Source organism: Dysidea avara, chromosome 13, assembly GCF_963678975.1.
Source record: "Dysidea avara chromosome 13, odDysAvar1.4, whole genome shotgun sequence".
NCBI lineage: Eukaryota > Metazoa > Porifera > Demospongiae > Dictyoceratida > Dysideidae > Dysidea > Dysidea avara.
In genome coordinates this window covers 1,394,259-1,416,787 of record NC_089284.1, presented here as the reverse complement: position 1 = coordinate 1,416,787, position 22,529 = coordinate 1,394,259, and the positions used below count along the sequence as shown (strand labels likewise).

Here is a 22,529-nt window from a genome sequence, read left to right as displayed (position 1 = left end):
GAGATAAAGTGACACGTGACACAAGCACGTGGTATTCTTATATGTTCGGTCACCTTTGCTTTCTTTATTTTTCTTTCTACTGTTTTCTGTAAGTGCTTTTTTTGACGACTACTGAGTTTGTTTCTGTTCAAAATCTTTTCGGGCTTCTTTTCAGATAGCTTCTGCTTTTTCGGAGGTAATTCTAACACATTCGTGTCTTCGTAAGGACCATTACTCCTAGTCGCCGAGCCAGCCCTCGCTTTCCAGTTGAATCCTTTTCGCCTACTCATTGTTGTACTACGCAACGCACCCACAACAACCACTACAAAAAAAAATCTCAAGTTGCCGGGTGCTCATCTCCGATGATTGATTATTGTGACGCAATAGACGCAGATAGACGTGACTAGTTTCGGTGACGTATATTAATTAAATTTTATTGTCTTTTGCCAAAATATTAGATTGTGAGGATTATTTAGATACTGTACATCTAGGAAAAGGATTTCGTGTTACTTATAGTTTTATTTGTGGCGTTAAACGAGTATTTTCGTGCCTAGTATGGTGAAACTGGCCATGCCAACAGAAGATGCGGTCAAGGATCCGTGCGAGCAGAATTTGCGTCTGCTTCAAAACAGGATTGAGAGCGAATTTTCTAATCTGGTGGAGGCAAGATCAGAGCAAGGAGAATTGGACAGAATTAAGAGCAGGGAGATTAACTTGATAGAAGTAAGTGCGATGTTTTCGTCGCATTCATGGTTTGGTGTGTATAAAAACCACAAGTTGAAATCCCCGTGCATTTGTAGTTCAAGCATATTGTCAATTGTTTAAGCACAAATAAAAGTTTCATCAATATGTTTCTCCTCGTTGGCATATATAGGATAGAATAATGAAACAGTATGCAAGACAACTTGTTAACAAACACGAGCTGTTACGAGCGAAGGAAAACGCTAACGATAGTGATGCAGACAGGTACATCCAATTGGACCCATTTTTAAACACCATTGGATTGCAGCCAAGAACAATAGAGGTGTGTATGTATTTTTAACGTAATGCACACATACACACACCAAGTTGTGATCTTGAAGTGATTATAAAGTAGTATTATCACCTCTGGTGGTGCATGTGTGAACTACATTGTTTAACAGTAAAGCCATGTGATATGACTGTTGCAGGTTTTAAAAAGTGATATAAGTATGACAGTTGACCGACTATTTGGTTTGCAAATGGATGAATTATACAGCTTGACAACTGCTAATGATATTGGAGAAACTGAGCAAGAGAAATTGCACAAGTCCTGGAAGCGTTTGCATCAACACTATGGTGAGTGTGTTAACATTTCCTAAAATGGTGTTGTGTACCAGTATGATCTGTTGCTGTTACTAAAGAGATGAACTGTTTTTTTTTTTAAATGAGGGGGTTTCTATAAACTTAATTCGTGATGTCACAGTGCACATTGACCTAACAAAAAACATGGTAATGATATTATTCTGACCAGTGTCTCTTGGAAACAACATCACAGGTTGCCTGAAGTTGTGTTATTGCTATGACAAATTGTGTGCCTTACTGTTAGTAAAATGTTTTTGACATTAAGGATGAAGTAAATGTTGATGAAAAAATAATGTTTGATGAATTTCACTAATCAGTCAATTTTGTCTACTTTTTTTCTTTTGCATTACAGTAAATAATTCAGTGTGTGCTTGTTTTGAGCTTTAATTATCACATTCCTCTGTTATGCACCAACTCACCTTGTTAATATTATTGGTTGTCCATGGTTACCTTTTTGAAAAGCTTTTTGCATTTGTACTCAGTCTGGCTTCTCCAATAGTTTTGTTTTGATGTTAATGGCATCATCATGTTTACACTTTTATAGCTGGGAGGAGTGAAGCTATCCAAATGCCAGTCTGCCTGGCCCATTTCTCCACAAAGTGTGGGTATTGGTCAGTATTGCATTCCTTGCAAACTACTGGTAACCTTAAAAAAAGCACATTATAAAATTGTGTTAGCTAAAGTTTCACATTCTTATTCAATGGTTTGGTCATCAAGTTTAACAGCTAGTGTTTTTGATCAAGTGTGCCTGATTGAGGTGACAGGACACAACATTCTATTTTATTTCTTACTTCTAAGCTGATACATCAGTTGCTCAGTGTACAGTGTAGATCATTGAAAGTGATTTGCCTACTGGTAGCACTAGTACAAGTACTATGCATGCTATGCGTACATGCTATAGATGTTCACTCTCTTTAGCTTTCTTTTGTAACATATATATATATATATATATATATATATATATATATACGTGGCACACATTATGATGCAAATTAAGTTCAGATTAAATGTAACATGGAAGTAATATCAGGAACACACCGAACACACCACCTTAAGCACTCATAGTCTTAGCACCATCATGAAGTAGCAATTAATCATTGCATATATATATATATAGTATAGTGGTATTTTTCACTGATGTGTAGTCAGCCCTCCATTACCAGCCTGTTAGATAGTTTGTGCACTTTTGGTACACTCTAATGAAAAGGACATTAGAACAAAATTATACAAGTACAGTAATCTGGTAATAAATAGGCAACAGATACACCCAGTTTTCTATCACTTTTTAAAACCTACTTAGTGGAGGCTTTTACCACATTTGTTGTCCTGCCATTGTGTGTTGTCATGGCATCTTCTTTGTTGAATACATGTAGATCAATATGAACAGAACAAAAAGCTTTCTACTGCTTCAGCAGCAGATTTTGAAACCACTGGAAGATTGAATTCTGTCTCATCAGACAATGATAGAGTAGGCATGAATCAATGCGCTACACCATCAAGATTGCAGTCTGTTCGGCCAGCCTTGCCTTCACAATCATCTTTTAATGGTAGCTTTGATAGGCAGTCACCACCTCACACACCTTTGAACATTTCTGGACGAACCCACCTTTCCTCATCATCATCCTCACTGCTGCACCATTCTTTAAATATTACACAAAGCCCAGTAGTTGACACCCCCTACAATTATGCACCACAAAAGCATGATACAGAAGGGATGATGTTTCAAAGATTTATGCCAAGGTGTGATTCAGTGCCTGTAAAATGTATCCAGGATCATTCAGGAGCCAAGCACACAAGGTCTCATTCTGTTGGAAATCCTTTAGAATTTGAAGAAGACTTAATTGAGACTCCAAACCCTCGCAGTAGTTCTGCTAGTCCTCCACCTAATGATAGCTGGAGTTCAGCTGTGGCCACGCCTAGCTATGTTCTAATGCCCCATCCTCAAATGAGAAGAGTTGTAGATGCAACCCCCTCTCCGACAACAATCAACAGGGTGGATTCAGCTGAGAAGGAGCATGTGTTGTCAAATAGTGGATCGTATGATTATCTAAGAGCACAACCTGTTTCACATTCCAGGCCATCATCTCGTGATGGAATGCTGGCAGTTCACGGATCAATTACTACTTCTCATTCTCATGATGACATTTTAGCAGTCAGGAAAAGTGATGATTATGAGTCAGATTTTGCTATTAGGCACTTTTCCACATCATTGTCACCACGCATTGAAGAAAGAGGAACCATGTCTGGTCCCACATCAAGTTCAATGGTAAATCTACCAAACTTAGTAGTGAATCATGAAAATGATGACTATGATATTGGGAAAGCTTCATCAGTTCCCAGACTAACAATTTATTCTACTGGTGGAGATTCTAAAGAATCTAGTGGTAAGTGTAAACAGTTGGAATGTGTAAAAGTCATGGTGGCTTTGTGCAGGTACAGCTGTATAAGTATTTTTTGTTTGTTTTTTTGTTTTAATAAAGACCTGTATTTTCCCAGAATACTTGTATATCAGCATAGATTATAGACATAGACACGGGGTTGGAAACATTATGTCACGTGATATCACTAAAATTGTTTCAAATCATCCTCAAGGCAAGTCTTGTTGCGGAAAAGTTCCCTTATTGTATTAAATAAACCTGTCAGTTAATACAAGCGCTTTATCAAGCAATGTCAACTCTTTGAAAGAATTTTCTATGAAGCGGAATTTAGGCTCGCATACAATCCTAACCTACAGTACACACTAGGGCTGGGACGAATATTGAAATTTACCTTCAAACGTTCACTAATAAAATGTTCGAACATTTAAAGCTTTGGTGTTAGCTTTCAAGTTACAAGTTTTCTTGTATTTACTAGCATCCTTCTTAAGTTTTATCTTTCTAATCCTATTTAATAAGTTTGTACCCTGTAAGCATTTGGAAAGTGCATAGCAGCAGTACTGAATGTTGCGATCGATCGATTGCAAATGGGTGTGTCCGCTATACTGCAATCGTGCATAAGTTATCACCAACTAATGGCTAAACGGACATTTTCCTGCAATATCTATCACTTTATAAGGTGTTTTAAGGCTATAACTATGGTAGTGAGCTAAACTGCAATGGTTTAAAAGTGGGCATGGCACCAGCGAAGAGAAAAGCATCGATCGCGAAAGATCAATAAGCAGCTACAATAAAGACAACGATGTTTATTTGTAATTCTTTCATAGACCATGAGTGCAGTACGAAGCTTCAAAGGATACTTTAATCGAAGCTTCGTCCCAGCCCTAGTACACACTTGTGGTACTGTTTACTTGTAGTGTCTAGCAAAAAAAAAAGACAAACAAACCCTGTGGATTTATATGTTGTTAGACGTATTATTACATACCCGAATCAATGCGAAATGCTTCTTCGCGTAGTGGGCTACGAGTTATGGCCTAAGGCAGCATCCAGTATCAAACATCAAAGGATTTTGTGGTACCGATTATTCAGCAACAGACTACTACAAGGCTGTAATTCGTGTAATACAGTTTTTATGATCCACCATTCACCCAAGTCGAAGAATTATTACTCTTATACCATCCATTGGAAAGTTACAACAACTTTAACACAGGTGAGGATCAGCCACAAGTTTCCAAGCCTGTTTGTGTGTGTGCGTGCGTGCGTGTGTGGGTATCTATAATCTATGATATAGGCAAGATAATGTATGAATTCCAGTGGTTCTATGTTCACAGCTTTCTCTGCTTAAGGTACAGCTAATAATTTTCACAATTGAATCTCTACACATATACAAAGTTTATGTGTGCTATTCAACATTGATAAGGAGCCTGTATCAGGTCTGCCTGTAGGTACTTACTAACATGATTGTACAAGGTGTTGCTTCACACAGCATATCGTCATAACTTCCTTTTACCCTAAATTCTCATTTCCTGGAGCTATTTAATTATTGAGTAAGTAGTTGTTGACATCTGCAATTCTGCATACAATACACATGTACACCTGCAGTAAACAAATCTCAGTTGGTACATACTTTTGCAGAATTTGTGTTGCATTAAAGGGATTATTATATACATGTGTACACTGTATGTAGGGCTTTCTTGTTTATCCTTTGTGGACTTACTTGGAGCTGATATTTCTCTTTGTAGCATTTATGTACTCTCTTCAATAATCAAATCTATTTTCCTGGTTGCAACTAATTTATCTAAATACTGTAATGTATCTGTGAGGTATGTATGATGACCAGTGTGCAGGTTTCACTCAGCACACTGTACATCTGTATGTCAGATGTACAGTGTGCTGAGTGAAACCTGTCATCTTTACACACATACCAATTTCTCTTCATTGCTTCTATGTTCATAATATTTGTATAGAGCATCCCTTACTACAGTACTATGAACCCTATCTTGATCTTTATAAAAGGAGACTACAACAATAATTTCAGCCAGCTGTATGTTTAATAGTCCTGGAATGATAACATTAGATACAGTAGTGGTTGGAACAGCAAAGAAATTTAATTTGTGTGGATGTGTTTACCATGACCTGGTTTAGTGGTTTTCCTATATACAAAGCCTTCTTTTTGTTTTCTTTTCATGAATAGGCAAATGTGTACATGTAGGTTTTATTGGTTCAAGCCTTTATTCACTGCATACTACATTGTCTTGCAGTGTATGTTTTGTTGCATGCATTTGTATTTTAGTGCAATTTATAGTCTATGTGTGAAACTTAGTTAACATGTTGAGTTTTTGCTGAGACAGTCACATTAAAGGAAAATTATCTATCCTTTGTATTAATTGGGCAATTCAGTCAAATTTTCAGTGGGATGTAATAAGTAGTTTTGTACCACTGTTTTGTGGTATTCAGTTAACATGATTGTATTTTGTAGGCCAACATTCTATGCCCACGTCTCCAAGAACACCTGGAAACTATGCTCCAACTGGTCATATTGGTCATGCTATACCACACAGGTAATCATACTGTACTTAGTAATATGTACATGGCCACGCACATGCATACAGCCAGAAAAATAACAGCTAACTAGAGAATTTTTTGTTTGTTGAACACAATGTGTACAGCTATACACAGGTGTACAGTATAGTCAACACAGAAGCCTACAATTTATTAAAGCCTTATTGTTACAAAGTTATAATCTAAATGTTCTACAGTGTATATGACAAGTGTTTGGAAGAGTTACATGTACTGTAGGAATGTCACAAGCTATTTAACATCATAATAATAAAAGAGATGATTATCAAACAGTATAATACAAATTTAATTCTTGCTTTAGCCCATATAATTAGTAGTACCCCCAACATGGTTACTAAAGTAGGTATTTGCATATCAATAAGTAGCTACAAAAGTTTTAAAAAATTATCCATTAGAATTTTCTGCTGCTGACTGACTGACCGACTGATTGACCTATAGCCAAGTGTAACTTAACAATGGCAAAGGATACCAACTTGATTCTGATTTTGTACTGTACACTGTACAGTACTAGTGGACATTTAACCCTACTTCTGTCAATACCCATGACTGAATTAAGGATTAAATGTTCACCAATATACCTTAAAAGGATTAAGCTTGTTCACTACTTGTATTTTAAAATTTCTAAGCAACCAATTGGAAGCATCTGAAGGCTCTTTTAGGACTGCAAAGATGCCATGAAGTTGTTGTGGAGCTGGTATTCTGGGCAATATTTTTTTCATGAGATAGTGCAAAGCTCCACGATTCCACCATATAATAATTACTTCTTTCCTTAATTAATTGGGCCTCCCACCAAATGGTAATTGATTATGGATTGATAGTACCTTTTCCAGCACTTCTGTAAGTGTGTGAGGCAAAGGTTATTAGCGGCAGCAGAGACCAAAAAGAAAGTACAGTAGCTGCAGCTTTTGTTGGACCATAGATAATAGACACCCCATACTGGATTGGAAACTTCTAAGAGCCACCTAATCTATCCGCGCTTCGTGCCCCTTATACTGTGGAGTATATTTTATAAGAACATGTTTTGCTTACTGGTGAGTAGTAAACCTACCGCTATGGAATATAAGGTTTGGCCTATTCATAGTGGGTGTACTGATGTGTATTAGCTAGAAGTTTGACAACCGCGAAAGGTGATACTTGACTAAACTGGAGCGAATATACCATGAAACACATACCAGTACACGTAGCATTAGTTAGTAATAAGCATCAGCCTTACACTAAATTTGTTCACCCCGCCATTTTCACAAACATGTTCAAATACTTTTTATACGGAAAGCACCTATACCAGTAGTAGGCCAATCGCCACCCAAGAAACAATCTACTAAACTTACTAGTTAAAGGAACCGAGCTGTATCCAGACAGTAAAACAGAATCTTCGAATGAAAAAGAGTGTTTGAAAACTTCAGGCGCGAAACGCGGATAGAACGGTAGTTTTGTATGGGCACTATACATGTGCTTCCAATCCAGGTAGGGGTGTCTATTATCTATGGGTTGGACTAATACACTATAATACAGTGCTGTATATAGTATTAGCTAGAGTAAATAATAAGTTATTTACTTGTAGTAGTAGTAGCAGTAGCAGTATAGTAGTAAGCCTGCTGTTGAATAAAGTTCTAATTTTCAACTTGAAATGGATGTAATAATTGGCATGAAGGTGACTCAGTTAGTGGCACGTTTATCCTAGCAGGATGTTCTTTGTATTGCAATATTATCATTGTATCTTATCTTAATCACTATATTAATGTTATTCATTTGATACATGTATGTGCTGATAAGTGAAACCATCAATATATGCCTCCCTGTCTGGCAATGCCTTGGCTTTTGTATAAATACCTGCCATATTTGGAAGACTGACATATGTAAGAGTTGTTGGTACAACAATTGTTGGACAACTGGTTTTTCCACATGTCCCACTTCTCTTCTCGTATATGTGTAGGACAGTGTATATGCAATGTATAGACCATGGTTACGAGGTGTATTGTACTTATATACACCCCTACTCCGAAGTTTACTGTTGATAAACACGAGTCAAAATCAAAGTAGTGAAATGGAAATAGCTAAAAAGTAGTGAAACAAGATAGGTTGTCCCTACCTGCACATATGGACATTTAATCTCAAATTCAAGTCCTAGCTACATATGCAAATATGTTCAATGAGTTCCACAATTGATCGTCCTTTGCTATCAAACTCAATTGCTGGGGGAAGTCTACGAACAACTCTACTATGCCTAACTGGCAAATTATGCCAGAGTTCATATTTGTTAAGTTAGTATATTATGTTACTGTTATGTGTAGTGCATGTTAATTACAAAGCATGCTACTGTATATATCATATGGCTACTTTGGTGTATTGCACTTACAGTCATCCTTAGTTATTGGAAATTTGCTGCTAATAAACCCCTTGCCTTTGCCTTGAGATTTACTGTATCAGCAGTAAATTTCCTCTGAACTCGAGTTAGGTATACAGATAAGTGCAATGCACCTTGTAGCACATTACATACAAGTAGAAGGAAAAATTAGGAATTTTAAGTTCTATTAGAGATCATAGACATAAAAAGCATTGAAACAAGGGAGGTCTCATACACCTGTAGATATACTAGTGAACTTTTACTAGTGCACAGACCCTATAAGGAATTAAATATCCACTTGTATATCTGCAAGTGTAGAATACCACTTTGTTTCACTACTATGATCCCTAATTGCACTTTCTCAACTACAACAAAAATTGACTAGAACAGTATTGAATCAAGTCCAAAATGTTTTCATAGCAATCAAAAACACTTTGATAAGGTGCTACAGAATGGTTATACAAATTATTTAACAGCATTTCTACTGACTGACTAACTAACTACCTACCTGGTGTCTCCATACAAGCACAACTCCATAATGCTCCGGGCTTGATTTTTCACTGCTAGACTTCACTTCAGCCAGACAGGTACCTATTGATATATTGCAGTATATGCACCACGGTTAAATTTCCAGTGACTTGAGGTTGAGTATCTTTCCATTTTTGCATTGTGAGGATTTTTTTCTACGTGACACATTTCAACCATTTGACTAGATGTTCTCAAGGTCACGTATAATCTTAATTAATCCTTTAAGGACCACTGCCATAATATATTATGTTGAAATTAAACCTGGCTTGAAAACCTGTTGCTGTTACCTTAGCGCCTTAGCTATCCTTAACAGGATTGTATGGCTAGAAATGATACCATTAAAATCAACGAAACTCACAATTGATACTTTTGTACACAGGCTGTACGGCGTATGAATAATGTTTCACAAGTATCGTAGCCTACACTTCAAGCCCATGATTGTTGTTTAGATGCATTTGTATAAAACTAATGTGTTGAATTAGTGCTGAACGGTTTTGATATTTCATAGAGAGTACCTTGATGTTGCAGTATATCTATACACTGTATTACTGGTATGCCGTAGTTAGATTCTATTTTATGTCTCTTTTACTAGATCCAGATACAAAAGTAGTGTTTCTAAACATAGATAGATTACAGTACACCAGTCCACTTCCACATTTTTTCATACACATACTGTTGGGAAGTTTTAAAGACTATTTTCCTTTAATCCATGGTTTTGTGGTGTTATGAAATCAAAAACAGACAACTAAACAGTCTGTACACTGCTCAACACTATGTTGAATGTAGGTTTATCTTTTCACCTTGTTTGAGCATGCTGGAATGGTTTATATTGATTTGACCATGACGCCCTCAGGCTTGTAGCCCTTGGGCTTGGGCATATGTATCAGGCAAAGCCCTTGTGGTCATGGCATACAGTAGCTATTGATATATTGCGTACATGCACGATGTATACAGTACACTCCCCTGTATGTTCAGGTTCTCTAATAAGACTGTGTTGTGTACCACACGAAGTTGTGACTACTGTAAACGGAGCATGGTATTTGGTGTCAAATGTCAAAAATGCAAGTGAGTTGTTACTGTACTGACATTGTAGGATTTTTTACTGGGGGTATTGCCTTTTAGGTACAAGTGTCACAAAGCCTGTGCTCGCAAGGCTCCATTTTCATGTGGGCTGCCTCCTGAACTAGAAGAGTTCTTCAGACAGCGAGTGTTATGTAACAAAAATAATACCCAAGAGCCCTCATCTCCATCTGTGCCTCTTCCTGATGTATTCCCAATTCAAGACCTTAACAGAGAGCCATCTCAAGGTACTACATGTAGTTTGTCAGACAAGTTGACTTACTAAATGTGTTGTATCTGTGTAGGTCGCTTTAGTCCAATGTCAGACAACAAGAAGAGGTTTGAATTTTCAAGAATTCCAACAGCCTCTGAAATAGATCCTAATCAAAATGTAGCCACACTAAATGTACCAAACTCTTCCTGGTGCCACCCTTCTGGCAGTACATCACCAAGTCTTTCATCACCTCTGTCATCACCGAGTATGACCCCTCGTTCACCACTCTCACCACAATACCACAATGCACCATTGTTTTCTGAATCTTTTGATAGTGGAAACAGCAGTCGAAAACAGAGTGACAGTTCTCAAAGCCGACATACTGTTGACAGCACTTATAGACATAATGCCAACCATTCAAATAGAAATAGTTTTGAATTCTATGACGGACACAGTTCTAGATCACAGGAGGATACTGAAGATGATATTTCCAATTTAGGAGATGAAGATCTCAGCTCTGTCAGTTGTGATAGCATTGAAGATAAGGGACAAAGACCACGTGGTTGCAGACCTCCCCCCATGATTGTGTCCCAAGATGAGTTACCTGATTTTGTTGCTGCACTATCACCTAGAAACAGCTTGAAAAGACTACTAGAGTCAAGGCTTGAATCAGAAGACAGGTACTTGAAACATTGGCCCTTAGTATAGTACAATTGTGCAAGACTGTGTAGTAGTGCCATATAGTGATCAAGATTATCAGTGCCTTAAAGTAGTGATGATGAATCATTAAGTCTAAAAGCATGCACAATAAATACTGTACTTCGGTATCTATCTTGTAAGTCTGTTATTTTAAACCTTAATAGAACCCCTTCATATCAAGTTGCATAAAGTGTTGAGGCTACATGTAATTATCAGTATTATTATTTTTCAGGACTAGTATTACACCAACGCAATCAACTGGATCGACAATGGATGACAGGATTGGCACTAACTCTAGTACAGTCACAACCAGTACCTGTGCTAGTACACTCACAAATGGTAGTGAGGATTGTTGTGATAATGGACTTGATGATTCTTTTGATGGGATACCAGAAACAGTTCATGGGAGCCAACGATTTAAGCGAGTAAGTCTGTACAGTACGTGTACATAACCTAGCTTTTAGATGCACCTATACAGTGTAGTTGCTGTAATTGACTTGCTAATTATACATAATTTTTTAATCCCAGCAGCAGAGAGGTAGTATTTTCAATGAATGGGAAATACCATTTGAGCAGCTGGAAATAGAAAGGTTGATAGGAAAGAGTGATGTGTCAGAAGTCTACAAGGGAAAGTGGCATGGGAAAGTGACCATTAAGAAATTTTACCTACCAAATGCTACCAAAATGCAACTAAACAAATTTCAGTTGGAGGTATGCATACTTTATACATGACACACACAAAACATGAAATGTCCTTTACTTGTTTATAGACTGGTCTGTTGAGGCAGATCAGACATGAGAATGTGGCCCTTTTCATGGGAGCATGCCATACCCCACCAAACCTTGCCATTGTTACAAGGTATGTGTTCCTTAATTTCAGTTTATATTTTTATTACAGTACATGTGCTTTTGTGCAGTTATTGCAATGGAAACACACTGTATCAACACTTACACATTTTTGGTGAAAAATTCCTTTCTACAAAATGTGTGAATATTGCAAGACAGGTATCGCAGGTAAGAATGTTCCCTCATGTTACTGTTAGATCATACACTGTATCTCAATTACTGTATAGGGAATGAGTTACTTACACAACAAAGGAATTGTACACCAGAACCTTTCCACAAGAAATATATTTCTATGCAAAGAAGTGGCTATTGTGTGTGACGTTGGGTTAGCAAGCCTGAGTGAAATCTTATCAAGGTAAGGAGAAAGAAAATACAACTAATTTCACTTATTATACTTTGCGTGGGAGGTGCCGCTGCATGCTGTATTTTCCATATTGTATCGATTAGCTACATAACTGTACTGTATGAGTCATACACAGAGTTGGGGATAACTAGTTACTTTTGTAGCTAAATTACTTAACTAGTTGTTTACAAGTACCTGCAGTAATATAACTAGGAGTATCTATCTGAATAGTAACTAAGTTACAATAGTTACATTGTAACCATGCTTACAAAAGATAGCAAACAAGCATAATTCATATTATTATGAAAGTAACTATTAACTAAAGTACTTACCCTACTCCAAATGTTGTCCACGTAACATGCATGTTAACCCTTTATTATCAAATGGCTAATATATTGCCATAACAAGTGCCCTTTATAAACAGAACCATAGTTCCTTTTTCCTAGGGGCTACGAAGCTGAAATTGCTACCAAACTGCTCAGAAGGACCGGGCGCATCTAGTGACATTTACCATTCGGCGATAGGAAGAAGCATGGGCAAGATATGGCGCTTGGCAATATAAAATAGCGTATACAAAACAATCATACCTGTTTAAAACTCAATGTTCGCCTTCTCCCTGCTACTAAAAGGTAGAATTACTCCATTCCCCACGTGATAAGGATTCTAAAAATAAATAGTGTGATGTCATCGCGTTGATTAGTAAGATGGCGGCGCCCATCTTTCAATGCCATGGCGATACGGAGAAGATACGCTTTCTTCACTTCATAGCGCATGAGTTGTGTGTGTGATTTGTAAGTATTCTAGATGTGTTGGTAGAAGAGAGAGATGGCTATCAAACGGCCATAAAAGTTTTCACACTTGCGGTTTTGTAAAAAAAACTTCGGTAATAAAGGGTTAACAGGTACCTATATGAATGTTTAGGAGTACATGAGTGTCACATGCATGATCCAGTGACATGCATGTTACAGTACGGGTGACATGAATGTGGTATGCATGTACAAATCATGTGTGTTGCCATGCATGTTACACATAGGGTGACATGCACATGGCATGTATGGTACAGTCATGTTACAGGGAATATGCATGTTACATGTAGAATCACACAATGAAAACTGCGGTTGTTCGTTAGATTATAATAATTTACCAATTGCAAACTTTATATAATGAGTAAGATTGCTTGGTGAGTCAATGGTATTATGTGTGTGCAACTGCCCAGCATGCTTTAGGTACTTCATAGCAGTGTGTACCAGTGATGGAACAATGGCAGTAACCAATAGAAACAGAAGTAACCAGAGCAAAATCTTTGTGCGTGTAACATGAATGTACCATGCATGCCAGCTTTTGACCATTGCCTGCATGTTTACACTCATGTTACAGGGAACATGCATGTTGAAATTCATGGCACATGCATGTAGTACATTCTGGAAAAGCATCCCAATTCTCTGCATGTTACATGAAATGTGACTAGTACAATAGACTGACAACATGTATGTTTAGGAGGTCATGCAAGTCAACATAAAATTGCATGTAACATGCATTGTATACTGTATGTACCATACTGTATTTCGAGTAGGGTAGTTACCTTTGAAAAAGTAACTGTAACTAAGTTACATGAGATAAAAGAAACAAGTATCTAGCGGGATTACTAAATAGTTACAGTAGTAACCTGTGGTCTTGCCAGTAGCTGTTTACATTGCATCATAGATTCAAGAAGCATGCTTAGATTCTAGAGACACGAAGCGTGCCACTAGAATCTATGACTACATTTATGAAACAAAAATCGGCAAAGCCAAAAACAAAATGTCCTTACTGTTAGCTTACTTTCTGGACAAGACAGGTTCAGCTACCAATGTCTGGCACGGTGTGACACTGACACAACAAACTCTAAAGATAGATCTCGATGGTAGCACTCACAATTTGCTTCTCAATACATACTTTCTGGAGAAGAAAGTGTCTGTCTAGCCCAACATAGTAACTACTTAATACTGGCACTATAGTCACGTAATCTCACACCGGTGCAGTGGCACTGACACGTTCAACCCGACTTAAGTAAGGACAAATCCCAATGCTAGCATGCACAGTTTGCCACTTTCTCTCACTATTTCTTAACCTAGGAAATTTCTAAATCACTTAGAATGGGTCGACATCAGTTTCTGTGCTATTTAGAGCCCCTCAGACAGTGTGAGCTTGGCTACCCACAATTAATTACCTTGGCCTGCAGCCTTGTTAATTAAGTTAGTGAGTAACCTCGCCTACATTTGTCCTCGTGTGTAGAAACCTTTTTTACCCATTCTAACTAATACCTGTACTTAGCTGCTCTACTGCAAACACAGTTTATTTGCCTGACTGCCTGCTGTAAGACCCGGTTGCGCTAGGTGTATGGCTCCAGAAATTTCAAGCAGCCAAGGTAATGATGACAGATTCACGAATCTGTTGGTCCGATTATGTTCAGTCCACTGCACCATGCTGTTTGCTTTCATCATTTGCTTCTTTGTTCTTCTTGAAGGAGATAATTAATAGTTGCGGTGCAGGCCACAACCCAAACATGTGATTGTACGTGTGCGTAAGTCGAGGGTGACGAGTGTAGTAGCCAAGCAGTTGTCTCTAGCATTTATTAATGCTGGGTAGTCATTTTGTAGTCTTACCAGTTTAGTTTTTTGCGAGGTAGCTAGCTAATACCGTATAGCCTAAGTATTTCGAGGGAGGTAGGGGGGGGGATTGTTGCTTTTGGGGGTTATCAGTAAGAAATTTTATCCTTGAAATATTTAGACCTCCATCTAATATATTTGGGAGTGTTTGCTAGTTTTAGCAACATTGCTCAACCTCAAAATATTTAGGCTATATGATAATACTCTCCAGCGATGTTTTGCTGTGAAATCATTAACATTTAGGCCAATAGAAATGCAGCTGAAGCCTTTAACAGTTGCTGTAATAGCTTTAAAAAGACAAAACGATAATTACTTTTAGAGGCGCTTATTACATATGAAGGTAAAAGATAGCTGCTTCAAGTGATATTTAATGCTATGTGGAAAACAAAAAAGAGTATAATATTCATGTAGCTAGCTAGCTAGACATAAAAAGTAAACCAACTAGCTATAAAAAAATTAAAAATTTAAAGGAAGTAGGGATTGATATAAAATAATTATGCATGCTACAAAAAGTAGGGAAACAAACTCAAAAATTATCCCTACTTCCTTTTAAATTTTTATATAGCTAGTGATATGAACAAAATGACCAATTTTTTGTCTAAAATGCACAAATGGACCCATGCATGTTCATTGCAAAAGGATTGAAGGATGCTTTCCCATGTAGTTGTAGGTGTGTGTGTTCTATTAGGACTGTTGCAAAAGAAAAATATGGTAATCATACATTGCAGAGCCCGAGAGTTATGTCATGTTGACACATGTGTCGTGTTTAATTTTCTGTAGTTACGAAACTGAATGTGGAAGGAGAGAGTTGAAGATTCAGCGAGGCAGGTTAAACTACTTGCCTCCTGAAATTCTCAAGGTCTTGGCTCCACCTTGCCCATTCATAGGCACGACCAATATTCAATACTCTGCAGCCTCGGACATCTATGCTTTTGGGTAAGTAATATAGTGTTGTGCACTAATAAATGTTTTGTGCGCGTGCACACACATGCACATACGCAACACACAAATAAGGAATAAAATATATACAGTGGTGGCACTGAAGTATAGTAAATACATGCCAAACAATTATAGTATGTACTGAGTCTAAAAACATTTAATAACTCATGGATGGAATTACACAAACTCTTGAAATTTGGCTCATATGTACAGTAGCAGCCCAAAAGGTTCTGGTTGTATTTGCATTGTGCTGTTTAAGGGGAGAGTTTGCGTTCCTACTCTGCATTTAGTTTTTGGTCCATTTTGGGGCTTACTACTTTATAGAGTATTGATGGAAAGAGTGGCAATAACAAATAAGTTGATGTAGCACAGGATCCAACAGCATGATGGCCTATGTACCACATGAGCAATCATATAGCTACCTTGCTATTATGTATCTGCATTGCACTGACAGGCTCTTGTGACATTGCTTTAGTTTTACCTGTCAAGTACTGCTCACACAACTATTGTAATGTTGTATAGGTTCAATCTGTGTAGTCTTTCCTTGATACCTGATCACCTTCCCTTGACAGTTTATTTGCACCACCACAAATGCCATTTAATTTCTAACAAAACACACATGTAGTCTGTGGTTTCGGATCATGTGTACAATCACATGATTGGCAAATAATTCTGGTGAGGGCAGGGCAGGATGAGAAACCATACAATTAAGTTTATGTTGATAGCTTTGTTAGTGGGAGTAATTGTGGTCATTGCAGTGTCTTTGTGGGTTGTGTTTATGGTTGTGTCGCACTGTGCTATATTGCAAAACAAAGCATGCTTTTCCTATCATACATCAAATTTAATATTGGTAAATACATGTGGCTGTGCGAATAAAAATTATTTTATGTTTACTGCTGTCTTATTCCTTCTTACTATAGGACTGTACTGTTCGAGTTATTGGCAAGAACTTGGCCTTATGCTGGATATCCTGCTGAGGTGTTGATTTATATGGTGGGAAATGGCTTCCGCCAGAATCTTGACAAGATTGAAGGACCCAAACAACTCAAGGTATGCAAATAATTTGTGGTGTTTATCAATTGCTGTCCAAGTATGATATCTACAGCTGATTAAATTGCAATGTGCATACAGACTGAGAGTCTACTAATATGAGCTAAAATTTGTACATCACTGGTGCCTTTAATAACTGTCAAATTCAGTGCAAGGATTGTTGTTATACACTTGACTGTATTATTAGAGTATTTATGTGACTGCTCTATTAGAGTATTTAATCTGCCCACACACAATAATCACGGAGTGAAAAAACCAGCTTGCAACAAAGTCTTCAGTGCAGATTAAGCTTAGTGGCCTACACCAAGTTTAATAAGGATATATCCTATGCATCGCATGGTTTCTCATGCATAATGGCATTTTGGTAAGAAGAAACGGCCCAGTTTGAGCTGTTTCCATCCGAAAACAAAATCAAAAATAGGTCATGGACCAGCACAATGATCCGTTCAGCAAGCCTTGCTACTTTTTATCCCAGGATCTATGAAATATAAAGTAGTGAAAGAAGAGATGGATGATGCATGCTATTACAGCATAGCTCGATGGGAAAGCCACAGCTAATGTGCCAAAGTAGGGACTTTCCCATCAAGCTATGCTGTAATAGCATGCATCATTCATCTTGTTTCACTAATTTTTATTACATAGATCCCTACTTCATTTTTTAATTAATTAAAATACTAGTTTGTTTGCTTGTTGTTTTGTTGTTGTTGTAGCGCAGCTAGTTACAATGCAACTTGTGACTGTTCTATTAGAATATCTTGCATGACTGTTGTATTAGAGTGACTGTTGTGGTGTATTAGAGTATATCTCGAGTCAGCCAAGGGGTGTGCAGCTAGCTAGACCTATTAATATGGAGGTAATATTATTTATTAACCCTTTAAGGACCGCTGCCGTAATATTACGTCCAAAGTAGGTATTGCTCGAAAGACCAGTGCCGTAATATTACGTCCAAGATTATTAAAGAGCTATAACTCCGCAACAAATGAAGCTATTAGATCGAAACAGGGGCCATTGTATTCGCCATTCATAGGCGATTCTTTTGATACATAAAGCCAACTTATCACGCAAAACTAAGCCTGTGTAAAATTCCTAACAAAGTACAAACATTTAATATTTACACAACAATAAAACTAACCTTGTAGAAATCGCTCCATAACTTTGGCTGTGTTCATCGTATTAACTTCAAATAAAGCTCAGAGTGCTCACTATTTAGAGGCGAATAATTTGATATACAAGATCACGTGATGCGGTTTAAAAAACTAAAATGGCGGACTGTTTTTATTGATTGTATCACAAAGAAATCAATCGCGTGTAGGTATTTGAAACTCACCTTAGTGCTTTTAAGATATTGGTTCTACACTTTGGTAAGTTAGATAATGTTGTTTATTATTGTCAGGTGAGTCTTTTAGTATAATTTGTAATACAATTGAGCACTTGTAGGGGCTTTGTCAATGCTATAAACTTATTATATATATTTTAAAACACTAAATGCGCAATAATCATAAAACGTGTGGGCTTTCAGGGTAGACTATGCACACAATTCTTGGTCCTTAAAGGGTTAATAAATAAATAGCTAGATTGTTAAGAGGTGCATGTAGTCTCCATACTCTACCACTATTAGTCCACCTATATAGATCTTTATGTGATGGGCGTGGTCGCTATCACGAACGGGATCCCGATTGCAGAGTTGCAGGCAGATACCTAGCTAGTATATCTCTTCTATAGTAGCACCAGGACTGAAGCGCTTCTGAAATGCAGCTCGATTGTGGGTTTTGACTATAACCTGCCAAAATATGGTGAACTATGCGTGAGTTACTTTGTTAAACTAGTTTGTGTGCATTCAGGCTTCGTGCAACCCGTGTTAATTATGAGTCCTAGTATATGGTGAAGCTAGCTACACATTTCCTTGCTCGTGCTATATGAAAAATAAAGCACTTGGCGCTTGGCCTCGATGCTAATAAAGCACTTGGCTTCGCCTTGTGATTTACATGTATTAGCATCTCAGCCGCACGCCTCGTACTTTATTTTTCATATAGCACTCACAGCAATGCTTATGTGGACTAGTACTATTCTGTAAGGGTGATTTTCGTGGTGTAAAATATCTCTAGGATGATTTTTAAAGGCGGAATTTTTGGTGGCACGAAATTTTCGAGTGGATCCCTACTTAAACAGTACTACAGTATCGTTTGATAATAAATAATTATACAACCAAGTACTAAGAATAATACAAAATGCGGTTAAAATTACGTCTTAAATAATAATAAATAAATAATGTTTGAGAAAACTACAAGACCTAAGGCTTCACACTCACCGGGAATAGAATCCAGAAGAGGTAATCGTATAATGGGCGGGTGTTTTCGTGGAGGTTATAGAAACCGTACAACTATTCTATTTAATGCTGATCAAAACAGCTAGCACGTGATGCCCACTACAATGCGGTTAATCGACCAGACTGATTCAAACAGTGATTTAGAGGAAGGAACTACTGATCATTTGTTTTTGAATTGTTGCCAGCTGGCACACCAAGTCTCAAGTCCTCATGCCAGCTGCCAGTGGCTGCGCTCCAATTCTCCACACGCCTAACATGAAGTTCACCATGCCAGCTGCACAAGACCAGGAAAAAGATTGTTTGTTTGTATTATTTTGTAGTTCCACCTGGCTTGCTAGGCTCTAGTTGGCTTGGCTACCTCTAGTGTTTGTAAATGCATTGTAAAGAGCATGGTATGTTTTAATGCTTTCTTGTATTGTACATTTTGCCTTCTCCTGGCTTATGGATGGCTTGGCTGTCTCCCTTTATTGGCTTGCATACAGTATTGTGTATCACCTGCATTGTATCTCCTGTACTGTGTATCTCCTATTACTGTGCCATTGCCACACCACTGTAAATGTAATTTCATCTTGTAGTATATCATGTTATCATTTTAGGACATATGGCCCGGCCCAGCTCATATCAAAAAACGTAAGATAACAGTTTCTAGTGAATACCCTGCTTCTATTATCATTGACATCTGCTCGTGGAAACTTCAGCAGCCATGCATATCTTAATCCAGTATCCAGATTCATCCTCTTTAAACATTAGAATTTTGGCCACTCAAAATAAATTCTCTGTTTCCTGTCCTGAACTCAAGCATTCGCATGCTGGCGGGCAGTCCATTTCCATTATTCATTATAAGATTGGCAGCTTTTCAAGCCATTATTTGCCTGGCACAACCATAAAAAGCTGCATAAAAGCATGCTTAAGCCTGTTCCTTCCTTTTTACACACGAGAAATTACAAAAAATAGCACAAACATGAAGTTCATGCCGACTTGATAGCGCTGCTGACATAGTTTCAAGTGAGCCTGTCAGTATGCAACAATAACCTGAAAATAATGGAAGAATACAGAATAATGGAATATTTAGAGCTGACAGTAACTAGATGCGGGGGGTGGACGGGAAACAGAAAATTTATTTGGAGTGGCCTTTAGGACTGCTTAATGGATGTATAAGCTTCATTGCTAGCAGGCATGACTCATGAGATTCAATACCATAGATACGAGAGCATGCACTTGCACCTCAACTTGTGAGAGTCATGCAGGAGGGGCCTTTTCACTTGATACAATGCATTGTGTGGTCTTCCATGGTCGGGTATTCAATACAACGTAATAGTAGCAGGCCCTCATGATTGTAATTGCATATATCACTTATGTTTACTGTATGTGCATCTTTTTCATCCACACACACTGTGCTGGTCGTGCACTGTTGTACATGCCCCATTTGTGGTTTTACTTAGTTGTATGTGCCCCGGGCCTAGCAATAATATAATAAGAATGAACGGGTAAATTTCAGTTTTGTCTGAAATACATGTACTGTTTACTTGTCACTTGATACTTACTAGTAGACCTATACTCATTGCAAAGAACCACTAGAAGGTTGTTTTGAGTTGAAGGATGCTTTTCAAGGTGATTTTTAGGTGTGCGTTCTATTAGGATGTTTGCTAAAAACATGAGCGATCCATATTATGAACCCACTATCGTGGTTCATGACTAGTAAAGAGCTACAGTAACCCCAGAACATGTTATGCATCATTCGTAAGGTTGAAAATTAGCTATGGTCAGTTGGAGGCTAGTTATAGTTGAGTGAGCACTGTCGGCTTTGCATCCTACCAGAGGTACATTCAACCTCGCAGTCAACAGGTTAGTGTATTTCTTCAATTTCAAAGTTACTGTAAAGCTTACATAGTAGTCTTGGTGCTTTATCTAGACGCCATGTATGCTACCACATTGCAGCTCATAATGGTGCCGTGGGCTGCTGCCACCCAAAACTAGTAGCTATTCATTGTTTCATACATGTACTGGCAGTCACTTTAAAGCAGCGAAATGCTTACCAAATGGAATATCAATGTTAGCATTTTCTTTCCATTGCAAAAACGTTTCCTTCCATGCTACAGAAACAAACAAAACAGGAACTATTTATTTTGTCCACTGCTATAAATGTTGTGGTTTTAAATTTACTGTACCTTGTGTAATTTATTTTGTTTTATGTGTTTTGTAGACATTAATCACTGATTGTTGGAACCACAATTCTGCAGAGCGTAAACCCTTCAAAAAATTGCTTGGTACGCTAACTCAGACACATCACAAGAAGGCACCTGTGACAAGAATGACTTCAACCCCAATTGGACTACATGTTTTGGGGGGATCCTTAGAAGCTCCCTGCTAGAGACACAAGTGTTATTGCTCTAATGTAAATATATTAATTTGTATGTATAATTATATATATATATAGTTATAGTTTTCTATGTATTATTGTAAATATATATCAGAGTTTTATGTTTTATCCACTTATGTTTCCTCCTATCTTTTATTAGTGAATGTTATTTTTTTGTACGAGTGTCAATGTCTTATATTTATGTACTGTATGTACAAGCAGTGGTGTTCTGTTATAATATCTACCTTTTGGTGTCGAGTTCTGATACTAGGGAACTTTTACCACGATATATGTGAATTTCTGGGAGTCACACTAACAAGATAGTGTACCACCAGATCTGCACATTGTCAGAATTTTTTTTGGGAGCCACCACCAAAATGCCATAATAATGCACATATACACACAACTGTTAACATGCTATAAGGCTTGTTGACTACTAGTAAATAAATATTATGGGAGTCAATAACATTCTAATGGTACACGCAGAAGAATCCATTGTGATTAATCATACTACTTCAAACAAGTACATGTACATACGTATCATGGATTAGTTTTTGATGGCCAGCTGACTTACTCCAGTTAATTTAGAAAGATTATATTATCTCATGAAAAAAAGGTATACTGACAAGAAGCTCATCCATTGCAACTTACATGTTGATGTAATGTTTTTTGGCAAAAAGGTCCTTAATAGTCTATAACGTGATGATTCATTAATGTTGTACTATATTTCCCCTTCTCAGTTTAGTTGCTTAATACAACCAGCTAGATAATTCAACAATTAACTACCTCTACAGCAAATTTTAAAGAATCAGGCCTGCAGACCCTGAGATTCAGCTATCTATTCCAAAACAGCCAAGCTGAAAAGGGTGAGGCTTCCCAAAAAACTTGGGAAATAAAACGTGGCAGCCGCTGCAATG

At 37.5% G+C, this 22,529-nt stretch overlaps 2 protein-coding genes across 6 annotated transcripts in view; one reads left to right on the top strand and one right to left on the bottom strand.

Annotated features, from left to right (window-relative positions):
• The window catches only part of LOC136243238 (probable ATP-dependent RNA helicase DHX37), a 102,315-nt gene extending 101,913 nt beyond the window's left edge, over positions 1-402 (bottom strand). For 2 of the 3 annotated variants that reach the window (XM_066034756.1, XM_066034757.1), the window contains exon 1: positions 54-397. In XM_066034756.1, the coding sequence (XP_065890828.1) occupies positions 54-269 (216 nt within the window). In that variant the 5' untranslated portion in view covers positions 270-397. Of the gene's footprint in view, positions 1-53 lie in introns of all 3 variants that reach the window. The other variant, XM_066034758.1, reaches the window with a different exon arrangement.
• LOC136243237 (kinase suppressor of Ras 2-like) lies at positions 387-21,870 on the top strand. 3 transcript variants are annotated; one of them, XM_066034754.1, is made up of 16 exons: positions 406-702; positions 854-1,003; positions 1,149-1,296; positions 2,676-3,686; positions 6,157-6,238; positions 10,105-10,194; positions 10,252-10,436; positions 10,494-11,082; positions 11,334-11,526; positions 11,633-11,812; positions 11,872-11,960; positions 12,019-12,115; positions 12,175-12,302; positions 15,719-15,874; positions 16,798-16,927; positions 21,457-21,870. In XM_066034754.1, the coding sequence occupies exons 1-16, from the start codon at positions 535-537 to the stop codon at positions 21,622-21,624; spliced, it is 3,564 nt and encodes a 1,187-aa protein (XP_065890826.1). In that variant the 5' UTR covers positions 406-534; the 3' UTR covers positions 21,625-21,870. The 3 variants fall into 3 exon arrangements, with proteins under 3 accessions (XP_065890827.1, XP_065890826.1, XP_065890825.1); XM_066034753.1 differs by having other exon boundaries at positions 11,630-11,812; XM_066034755.1 differs by lacking the exons at positions 11,872-11,960; positions 15,719-15,874; positions 16,798-16,927; positions 21,457-21,870 and having other exon boundaries at positions 387-702; positions 11,630-11,812; positions 12,000-12,115.
• Positions 21,871-22,529: the final 659 nt, after the last annotated feature.